Genomic DNA, 12,000 nt, shown 5'->3' on the forward strand with positions numbered 1-12,000 from the left:
CCTCACAACAGGTAGCTGCAGTGGGCTCCATTTCCTGGGAGAAGCAGGTGACAGCAAAACAGAGGTGCCTCTTCTCCAAGTAGTTTCTAGGAAGTAGCCTTAAACCCTGACTTGTTTTCTACCTAGAAGCTCTATTTTTGTTTTGTCTTATATTTGGTGATAGGGAGGGGCAGGAGAAAATTTGAATAATGCTGTTCACCAAGAGTTATGCCTACTCATAGGCCATCTCACATTTTCACTCCTAATTTTTTCCCTTCATTTCATATTGCAGACTCTCCACTTCAATTTTCTCTGCCTGTGCTCACTTATTCTATTGTTCTAAGGTGAAATAACAGAGAGCTACAGAACTTTTTTTTCCTCCTAGAGAACAGGCTGAAATATTCTTGTAACAGACAATTTGTCTTATGCAATTATATCCGCCTAACACCGTGTCTTCTGTATTGTAGCCATTAAATATAAACCTTGCCTACACTAACTCATGACTATTTTTGTGACACTGAGCAACAATCTATGCCTGTTTTTGCTTCCTTACCTGTTTCATTCTTTTTTTATCCAGGCTTTTACACTATTCTCCTGAGCCTACTCTTGCTAAAGTCATGAAGACCTCCTACATTCAATGGATACATAAATTCCATGGCACTGTATGCTGCCCGCCTTGAATTTTCCACTCTCTTGGCTTTCAGGCCTCTAAGCTCTTTTGGCCTCTCTGCCCCTCTGGTGACTCTTAGTCTCCTTTTTATCTCCTCCTCCACTGTTTCTCCCAAGATAGTAGTCCCCAGAACTCTGATTTATCACTCCTCCCATCTCACCTTCATGCTTTTTCCAGTCCATCCTTACCGAAGTCTGACTAGATGCTTAACTCCCAAGCTACATTTCCAGCTCTCACTCCTCTCCTGAGCCAACTACCCTACTTGACAGCAGTACTACCAGGGCAATTTCTCAGGACAAAAACTTAATGATTCATGGTTTCTTCTTTGCCCTCCCAATCTGGCGCCTTCTCCTGAATTCCCTATCTTAGTTCATGATGTCACTATTCACCTGGCTGGCCAAGTTAAGAAAAGTTTAATTCACATATAATCCATGGTGTCATAAAAAATTATCATCTAAAAACACAAAAGTAAGCATACTACACTCTCAATAACAACTTCTGTTGCCTAGCTATTGTCTATTGGCAGGAGACACTCTGCTTTCTTTCAGCATGAGGTGCTCCATGCAATGGAACTCCCACCCATTTCCAGTGTTATCATCTCCTACCACAACCCTGGACTCTGTGTACTTCAGTCACCCTGAACTACTTACAGTGTGGTTCTTTCACATCTCCAGCCTTGTATGTGTGGTTGCTTCTGCCTACAGCAATGCGTCCCAATAGCAGTTAGGTTTGCCCCTGGGGGGCATTTGGCCATGTCCGGAGACATTTTTTGATTGTGACAGCTGAGGGAGATGATGCCACTGGCATTGAGTAAATGGACACCAGGGATGCTGCTTACATCCTACAAGACACAGGACAGCCCTCCACAACAAAAAAAGTGCTGAGATTGAGAATCCCTGCCCTAAATATCCTCCTTGATTCTCTGCCTGGGGAAGTCCAAATCACCCATTAAGATTCAGCTCAAATGTCACCTCCCCTGTGAAGCCTTTGACTACCAACCCGGTCCTCTCCTTCAGACAAACATTGTTGCATCTTTCTCACTTTTTCATATACAGCTCTATTTCAGCACATCACATTTTAGTCTGAGATTTTACTTGTCTACCAGTATGTCTGTAAGGAGAATGGGAGTTCCCGCAGGAAGACATTGTGCTTTATTATCTTTTATTCCCAGAGCTTGAGTTCGTGCCTGGCAAACAGGAGGCACTCACACATGTGCTAGATGAATGAATTAAAGAAACATCTCCAGAGAAATACAAAATATTTCTGAAGAAAACAATTTAGCTCCCTGAACCACCCTGAAATTAGTATTTTAGTTCTTCAGTTCTAAGAAATGCACATACTTCTTACCAAGTTTCTAAAACTGGTCATTAACATTGTTGCATCACAGTTTTAGAGTCAATATTTATAAACTATATTGATTTTTATAGGAAAGATTAAGTGTTCAAAATAAATTTAACCAAATGTCTCTAAATATTCTGCTAAAGTTAATAAAATGAGGACAGAAAATAATGAAACACTGAAAATAGTGTATATTTAAAACAGTTATTTTGGGAAGAACAACTAAATATATTATTGAAACGTACAATCTTGAGATTAGTTTTAAAGGGTTTAAAATAACTGAGACAGTTTTTTAAAGTTCTACCACACCAGGCTTAAGCAATTTACCTATCCGAGATTAAATAACAAAAAATAAACAAAAACATTTACAATAAAGAGAAAAAGGTAAAGCCAAACTTTCTGATAAAAATATGCATATACATGAAGAATGGAAGACATTAACAAGCTAGGGCAAATGCTAAAGTATTTAAAATAATAGGGCAATGAAGTTTCTGAGCATCCTAACAACACAGGAAATTTTAAAAACATAGATAGGGGAAAGTGAAACAATACAGAGTAAACTAACTATTACACAGATTTTAGAAATCTAATGGTAATCTTGGTACCTGAATAAAAACTATCTCACCTACTTAATCTCTCTCTTGATCAAGCTGATAATACACACAATGTTAAAATGTCAAATGCCTACTTCCAGATTATAAAGCCTTTACAAAAGTAATATTGTCTCTCAAAAAGTACATACAATAAATATATGCCAGTTATTGGTATATTCTTTGAAGGCAAATAAGTGAAATAAACATGATCATGCAGATTACAAAGTCTCTTCTTCATTCTAAATTGTAAACAACACACAGAACCCAGTTGCAGATACATACAAAAGTTCTCACTAGATTTAAATAATTAGCCATTAATGAGCTGTTGATTATAGAGTTAGAAACTGGATACTATTCTGCTAGAGACTGGATGCTAAACACAGAAGAAAAGAATCTGTAGACCTCTTCATGTTTTAGAAACCAGGGTCCCTGACCAAAGCAGTGATTTAATTTCACGGCTGCTGGGTACAGATAGCTGACATTACTAAATGCTACTCTAATATCAACTTGTTAAATGTGAATCCAGACTCAGCATATCAGAATACTAACCCAGACAAACTGGAGTCATGGGAAATATTTTGGGAGCTGTTTATTTATAAGTGAGTTACAATATACCACTATAATTAGATTAATATATAATTATTGATAAACACAGGATTACTTCTAAAACCCCATTATTGTTGTCACTGCTATGTTTAGAAAACACAACATTACTATTTTCCTCTTAAAACAAGCCCTTAATTTACCACTAATCAATTAGATCAATTTAGATCTAGCATGTATTGTTTAATGGTTCTATGTAGTTTACAATTCTTATATAAAAAGTTCTTTAATAACAAACATTAAGAGGAGGAACAACTTAGTTCCAGCAAACGACACACTTCAACTATTTTATAACTGAATAATCTAGAAAAAAATAGAATCTGCAGAAAGCTAGGCATTCGGCTGTTACAAAATATGTTTAAGTTAGCTTACTCAATTTTAAAGAAAAACCAGTGAAAGTATATCTTTTAGCCACACAAAAGGCAGTCAAATTTAATTTAAAAACATTAAAAAGACCATTTTTTCAAAAGTATCAACAACAGCAAACTATAACATGACCACAAAATCAGTTCTTTAAAGACTATTTCTATAAATATTTCTAGGTCAATTATTTGTTTCAGGTTAATTATTTCATTAAATGTAAACTACATTTACAAGGTACATGTAATTCAGTTAGCAAACTACTAATGTGTTTTTTCACAGTATCACTTAATTGCTTTTTTTAGGAGACAGAATAATTGAATGGATTATAATCCACTAACAGTGTTTTAAAAGTTTTGCAAACGGAATTAATAATTCTAAAACATAATCAGAATATGAAATGTGATTTTTATTCATTTTCATTACATTAGTTGCTTATATTAACATCTGGGCATTGGTAATAAGAATTATATTCATCACATTTCAAAAGAGAGAAAACAAACTAGCAAATATTTAAGATTTTATTTGCCCAGAAATTTAAAAAAAAACTTTAATTTTGATAGTGTTATATAAACACAGATAAGCAGATAAGTTTCTTTGCCTCAAACTATTATGTACTGTCATCTAGAATTGGTTTAGTCAAAAATACTTTTTTAAAAATTTCCTAAAATCTGGCAAGATCTTCCAAATACAGAAATTTTAAAAATCTATTCAAGTTACAGTTAAAATACTTTGGAAAGGCCAAATTACACTAAAAAACTGTTTTGGTTACGATTCACTGGAGTTAAATTACTACTATAATAAAGCAAAATTACCCAAATAACAAATTAATACGATAACTAGGAAATGCCTAGCCATTGAAACCAAATTTAAAAATATAAAACTTAGAGTTCAATATTATTGAAAGAATGAGTTACATTTTAGAAGGCACTCTTAACTGGTAGCTAAAGAAAAACAGGGTGGAACAAAATTCCTGTGGTCAAGGGCATATACAAATGCAAATAGCAGTTATTTTTCCTCTGCTTTAAACATTCAGTATACTAGTTTTTATCAATGATCAAATAAATATATGTATTTCAAAGAAATATTTTCTCTATGTTCACTTATAAGAAAAGTTTCACATTTAAGTAGACTTTTTACTGTTTAATACCTTAAGGGGCTTTCTATATTTTACTTTTCTTCATAATGATTAAAGAGGGCTTAAAAGGGCTTTTTTTCAAAATGCTTAATGCTTAAAGAATTTATAATGAGCATTTTTGAAAATAAGAATGAAATACGGAGTTAGACTTTAAAACACCATGCCACTCAAGGGGAAAATATACTAAGGCAAAATATTATAAAATAAATTATTATTTAAAGCCTGTTCTTATGCTACAGAATGTTTTATGGCTTATATCACTTTGGAAAGTTTTTTTTTAATGAATATTTTGTATGCTGATAAAATAACCAGAGTGAAAAACTATTAGGCACGTTTCAGATTCACAAATATTAAGTTCGTGACTACAAAGTACTTGCTAGCTAAGGACCAAGAAAATATACAAAGCACCAAGTTATAATAAATTTTACCAAATATTTCACAGAGCTATCCTAGTATAAATTAACATTTTCCAAAACCAAAGGAAACTTACCTTACAAGAATGCTTTAAAGAATTAGGTAGTTCATTTGTGAAATCTCTGTTGCTGTCTCTTGTTAAATTATTAACTTTACCTTCATTTCCAGATGCAAATTTTATGAGTAATTGAGATGGTCCCCCCTTAGAACAATTGTGCTTAAGGCTAGATAAACAGGAAACATTTGGATAAGTTCCCCCCAATGAAACACTTCTCTGTAAAAGAGCATGGTTTTTGTTTATCTGTAAATTTGGTCTTTCCAACTGTCCATTGATATTTATTTGATAATCTGCATTTTGGGAGGATGGTAAACATGCAGATGTCCTATGCATAAGCTTAATAAACTCTGGATCAGAATTAAGCTCGGTTTCTGACATCTCTGGTTTACAATCACCATTTGTTGCTTCACAATCTAATGCAGTTGCTTTCTGTTGGGTAAAATGCAGTGAAACACAAGAATATCCTTCAGATGGCTTTTCACAGACAGTCTGATTTGGACTATTATTTGCAATAATGATTTTCTTTTGTAATGAGCCCTTCCTGTGAAGAGGTCGTATGTCTCTTACTTCTCCAGGAGTACAGACTGTCTTGGATAACCGAAGTCCATTGACAGCTGTTGAAAGAAATCCCTTAGCACTAGTGCCATCTTCATTGTGGGCAATTTCACTAGGAGAAATAATAAACTGGTGTGAGGTCTGATAGGATCCTTTGCTTGGAAGAGTACCTGTACTTGTTGGAGAAATTGGTGGGGTATTTGAAGGACTCCTAGGAAAAATGACTAAGGATGAACAACGTTTTAGTGGAATTTTCGAGTTCCTGCTCACTGGCAATTTCATAATCTCTAGTCCATGATCCAAGTCATCCTGGACAAAGGGAACTGTACTTGTACTTCTTGAAAAAATTTCACATGGAGTAGTATTCCTGTTTGGCACACTTCTATTGGAAGCGTTGTCAGAAGATAAATTTCCACCAAAAAAGGTATCATCAGTTGGTGGAAAAGTATAACCACTGCTGTCACTGATGATACTGTTGGTATATGAACCTCCACTGGTGATACTTGTGCAGGACCCATAATCACTACCATTGCTGCTGTAAGACCCATTCTCACTGGCTGAAAAGTTACTAAGACTACCACTGCAAATGGCAGGACTGCTTAAGAGGTTACCATCATCCATGGCATTCAGTTCATTACCAACCACAGCACTGCCATCCTTTAAGACACAAGTAAACGAAGCATCATCATCATCAGCTAAGACATTGCCAGACTGAAGACATCCACTGTACCTTGTTGGTTGTAATGATATCTGCAGACAGCTGCTCTTTTTATGAACATTTTCAGGTGAAGGAAAAGATGATCTTTCCCGAGACTTAAGGTTTTCCTTTATTAACGGAGCTACTGCAGTCTGTTTGGGAGTCAGCTTCATTTGAACCACGTTCGCCGTTGAAATCCGTGTTGGTGTCGTGAAGCACATGTGAATGCTGCTATCCAAATCATCTCCGGAGGTTTCTGACAAAGGATAAGTATTGCTTCTTCTGGCTGCAAAGTGCAATCGTAAGCTTTGTGCCATTTGTTCTCATTTCCAAACATGTTAAGGGCTGAGAGTCATAACAAAGATCTCTGTCGGTAGACAGACTAGAAGCAGCTGCACTGCAGCAAAAGAAAAAATCATTTGTGGTGCCTGAAAGAGCTCAGAAGTAGTAGTCTTTATCCTAAGTAAAACCTTAAAGACCAGATAGCATAGAAAGAAAAAGACGGCCCATTCCTGAGACTGACGTTTCCAAAATGTCTTGAATCGCTTGTAGTCAAAATGCCTTCACTTACAAAGCACTTGATTTCCAGCGACCTTTAAGCTGAGCTCAGCTGCAGCACACTGCCTCAAACACTGCCAACCTTGTTTCAATTATACCTTCTCCAATTTGCATGAATGAGTAACACAAGAACAACAATCTTCTAGCATTTCAAGTTGAAACAGTATTTTTTTTACTCCAGCTCTACTAAATGAACATTTAACTCTGTGAATCACGGTGCCTATACTGTCTCCAGCAGAGTTTGACCACTAATATTTTTACCCATAGGGATAGAATTACAGGAAGTTGGTAGGAATGAAACTCCATGTAATTGAGTATCAAGTCAAGGATTGCATTTCCAAATAGTGGCTATACTAGGAATTCAGTCAACTTAGTAAATGTAGAAAGGAATATAGACTGTTAATATTTTTAAAAGGAGAAAGTTCAAATGTTTGTATATATTTGGAAATACCAAAACTTTCGGGGTGAATTAAAAGTTTAGCATTAAACCAAACAGATAAATATTTTAGTTTCCAAAACACTTCGTACTTATAAAAAGTGAAAGCTGAAGGATCAAAATACAAAACTAGCCTAGTAATACTATTGCAAAAATTGAGCATACGTCTGAGAAAAAAACGCTTGTGAGAAGCTGTCACCAAGCATTTTCTCCTGTAATTTTAAGGCCTTTCCAGCCAAGCAGTACAGTCTTTAAATGATTCCATTTATATTTTGACTATTAAAACTCTGCCAAGAAATAGCCTAAGCAAACATTCCATTAAAAATATATGCAGATTAGACAGAAAAACTATACCCCAATATAGTTTGAGCACACAAGATATTTTATTCCACTGTCTATGCAATTCATTCACTTAAGAGAGTGTTGTGGTAAGTAAAGAAGTCTAAAAAGGATTTAACACATCAAATAAACATATCTCAATGCCAACTCTATTCTGAAAAACTCTAAGAGCTCTTTGCTGGCCCCTACTGGTGCACTGAAACAATTCATTTAGTTGTTTGATATCTATGAAGAAGTATAAAGCGTATGGCATATTTCTTTATATAGACAACGTACATACTTGTTTACATTTGTGAGTACTAGCACTGACCTAAAGATGGAATTACTTACTACTGCTGATAAAGCTCCAGCAGGAGAGAACAGTAAACTGTTTGTCCTTTTGGACGTTGTGATTTTGTATATATATATATTTTTTTTCTGCTTTGTATTTATTTAACCTTTACTTTATTTTCAGTTTACTAGGTAATAAAAGTTTAATATTTTAATTTCTCCCCTAAATGTCATAGACCAAGGTTGGTATTCTATTTGAAAGAAACACATTTATTTTTAAATAATACTCTAGGGTATATTTAAACTTCTTACCTGAATTTTACAGCTGGAACTCCAGTAATAAATATATACTGGCTCATTCATAGGAAAGTAAAAAAGTAAAACAGTTCAGTTGTTTACACCACATAGTACTACACCCAAGTTGTACTTTTCTAAGTAAGTTTTTTTTTTCCTAAGTAAAAGCAAATATGTAAAACATATACTTGCACTTTGTTTAAAAAAGAAAACTTAGGATAGATCTGTTCTCAATCATAATTTTCTAAACAGTGTTCTTAATCAATTAAGACAGGACAAACAGAAATATGGAATTTACTAGATTCTATTTCTGACTAGATGAGATACTACTATGTTTTAGAATGTGTACAGTTGTAAACTTAGTAATAAAATTGTTATGCTGTTTTGGTTTGATATAATCTACATTATGATTTTATAGACTTCAGTACATATTCCCTTATAATCCTTTTTTCTTTATAGAAGGAAGAGTCCTAATCTTTTCACTATGCCTTCAAAAACCTTCAGCTTACCTTCTAGAATTAAGTTAGGGTTGACTCGATAAATAGATTATTTCTAATAAGCTAATCAATGAGATCAACCACTCATGCCTATAGTCTAAAAATTCCAGTTAATAAGCAAACCTCTTTTGGGTGTCAATATAAGATAATTAATCAAATAAGCATTTCCTCTTTCTCTTATAGTAAAGCTACAGTAAGCTTCACTATAAATATCAGCTTCATGTCCCCTAACTACATTTCGAGCTTCCAGGATCGCAACTAAGCATATCTTCTGATCCTCCTGAGACCGTGCTGGAACAATGTAAGCACCAAGTAACACCAGAGATGAGGCTGGATGGATGGTGGATGGATCTAGCTACTACTTCTAAAGAAACATCAAAATACTGCAGCTGGACAAGAAGGCAGAATACTTGAAACATTTGCAAAGAGTGCTTCAGCCAAGGAAAAGTAAGAAAAGCACTTCCTTGTACTCTAGGCTGCGTTTCAATTCTAGAAAGGTTAAACAGTTTGCATTACTGGCTCTGGTCTGGGATTGCACAGGATTTGTACCACTAATAAAGCAGTGTACAACCTGGAGAAACTGGGATAAGATGTAGCCTCCTGGCCAAAGAAATGCCAAGAGAGGAGTATCAACCCTAACCTCAAGGGGGGAAGAGCTGGAGGGTGATAGCAGACCTCAGTTGGGAGGAATCTATGCAAATCATATAGCATTTTATATTCTAGAATGAAACAGATCATATTTTAGGATTAGACAGAAGCTCAGGACCCCACATTCTGAGATATTTAGTTTTCGATTATCTACACAGAAAATAAATGTGATTATATACCCCTATGGACAGGCTCAGGATTATACTAATCATTGACTAGAACTCTGAAGGTCAATGTCCCCTGTGACGCTTAATTGCACATGTTGACTTGGCTAAGTTTTGAGTCAAACACCCATCCAAGTGTTGCTATGGAGCTATTTTTTTAGATGTGATTGACATTTAAATCAGTAGTATTAAATACAGCAAAATGCCCTCCATAAGTTATACGTGCGTGCTAAGTCACTTCTCTCGTGTCCAGCTCTTTGCAACCTCATGGACTGTAGTCTGCCAGGCTCCACTGTCCATGGGATTCTCCAGGCAAGAATCCTGGAGTGGCTGGTAGTGGACCTCAATCAGTTAAAGGACTTAAGAAAAAAGACAGATTTCTGGAAGCAGCAATTCTGCCTTAAGACTGTAACAAGAAACCTTGCCTGAGTTTCCAGTTTGCTGCCCTGCCCTACAGATTTCAGATGCCTTACTCCTACTTGAATCTGCAACCTGCCAGTACCACCTTATAGATTTCAGACCCGCCAATGCCTTAAAATAAATCAATCCCCCCCACCTCATTATCGCTCCCTCTCTCATTCTCTGTGTGCATGTATGTGTATCCTATTGGTTTTGTTTCTCTGGATAACCCTGACTAATACAACCACTAAACTTGAGATGCACAGCATGTCCACCTAGAATATGAAATATAGGCGTCTCCTAAGGCTTCAGAGGGTGGATGTGTGCAGACATAGCTCTTGGGTAGTGACACAGATGTGTCACTTTGGGAAGTAGCCGAAGATGGAGAAGCTCTATACAGTCAGCAAAAACAAGACTAGGAGCTGACTGTGGCTCAGATCATGAACTCCTTATTGCAAAATTCAGACTTAAACTGAAGACAATAGGGAAAACCTCTAGACCATTCAGGTATGACCTAGATGAAATTCCTTATGATTATACAGTGGAAGTGGCAACTATATTCAAGGGATTAGATCTGATAGACAGAGTGCCTGAAGAACTATGGACAGAGGTTCATGCCACTGTACAGGAGGCAGTGATCAAGACTATCCCCCAGAAAAACAAAGGCAAAAAGGCAAAATGGTTGTCTGAGGAGAAGACAAATAGCTGAGGAAAGAAGAGAAGTGAAAGGCAAAGGAGAAAAGGAAGATATACCCATCTGAATGCAAAGTTCCAAAGAACAGCAAGGAGAGATAAGAAAACTTTCATCAGTGATCAATGCAAAGAAATAGAGGAAAACAACAGAATGGGAAAGACTAGAGATCTCTTCAAGTAAATTAGAGATATCAAGGGAACTTCATGCAAAGATGGGCACAATGAAGGACAGAAATGGTATAGACCTAACAGAAGCAGAAGATGGCAAGCAGAAAAGGTGGCAAGAACACATGGAAGAACTATACAAAAAGATCTTGATGACCCAGATAACCATGATGGTGTGATCATTCACCTAGAGCCAGACATCCTGGAGTGTGAAGTAAAATGGGCCTTAGGAAGCATCACTACAAACAAAGCTAGTAGAGGTGATGGAATTCCAGTTTAGCTATTTCAAATTCTAAAAGATGATGCAGTTAAAGTGCTGCACTCAATATGCCAGCAAATTTGGAAAACTCAACAGTGGAAAAGGTAAGTTTTCATTTCAATCCCAAAGAAAGGCAATGCTGAAAGAATGTTAAAACTACCACACAATTGCACTCATCTCACACGCTAGCAAAGTAATGCTCAAAATTCTCCAAGCTACGCTTCAACAGTATGTGAACTGAGAACTTCCAGATGTTCAAGCTGAACTTGGAAAAGGTAGAGGAATCAGAGATTGGATCATAGAAAAAGCAAGAGAATTCCAGAAAAACATCTACTTCTGCTTCATTGACTACACTAAAGCCTTTTACTGTGTGGATCACAACAAACTGTGGAAAATTCTTAAAGAGACTAGAATATAAGACCACCTTAACTACCTCCTGAGAAAACTGTATGCAGGTCAAGAAGCAACAGTTAGAACCAGACATAGAACAACGGACTGGTTCCAAATTGGTAAAGGAGTATGTCAAGGCTGTATACTGTCACCCTGCTTATTTAACTTATATGCAGAGTACATCATGAGAAATGCTGGGCTAGATGAAGCACAAGCTGGAATCAAGATTGCAAGGAGAGATATCAATAACATCAGATATATAGATAACACCACTCTTATGGCGGAAAGTGAAAAAGAAGTGAAGAGCCTCCTGACGAAACTGAAAGAGGAGAGTGAAACTCAACATTCAAAAATCTAAAAGCATGGCACTTCATGGCACATAGATGGGGAAACAATGAGGGACTTTATTTTCTTGGGCTCCAAAATCACTGCAGATGCTGACTGCAGCCATGAAATTAAAAGAAGCTTGCTCCTTGAAGAAGA

General features: G+C 36.1%; 1 protein-coding gene across 4 annotated transcripts in view; it reads right to left on the reverse strand.

Annotated features, from left to right (window-relative positions):
- The window catches only part of NEDD4 (NEDD4 E3 ubiquitin protein ligase), a 152,474-nt gene that overhangs the window by 90,382 nt on the left and 50,092 nt on the right, over positions 1-12,000 (reverse strand). Inside the window, exon 1 of one of the 4 annotated variants that reach the window (XM_055435587.2) lies at positions 5,172-7,339. The exons of 1 other annotated variant lie outside the window; for it this stretch is intronic. In XM_055435587.2, the coding sequence (XP_055291562.1) occupies positions 5,172-6,722 (1,551 nt within the window). In that variant the 5' untranslated portion in view covers positions 6,723-7,339. Of the gene's footprint in view, positions 1-5,171; positions 7,340-12,000 lie in introns of those variants that run through there. 2 more of the 4 variants (XM_055435586.2, XM_055435589.2) reach the window with 2 other exon arrangements.

This window comes from Moschus berezovskii, chromosome 9, assembly GCF_049115385.1.
Source record: "Moschus berezovskii isolate FMDL1 chromosome 9, NW_MosBer_1.0, whole genome shotgun sequence".
Taxonomy (NCBI): Eukaryota; Metazoa; Chordata; class Mammalia; order Artiodactyla; family Moschidae; genus Moschus; species Moschus berezovskii.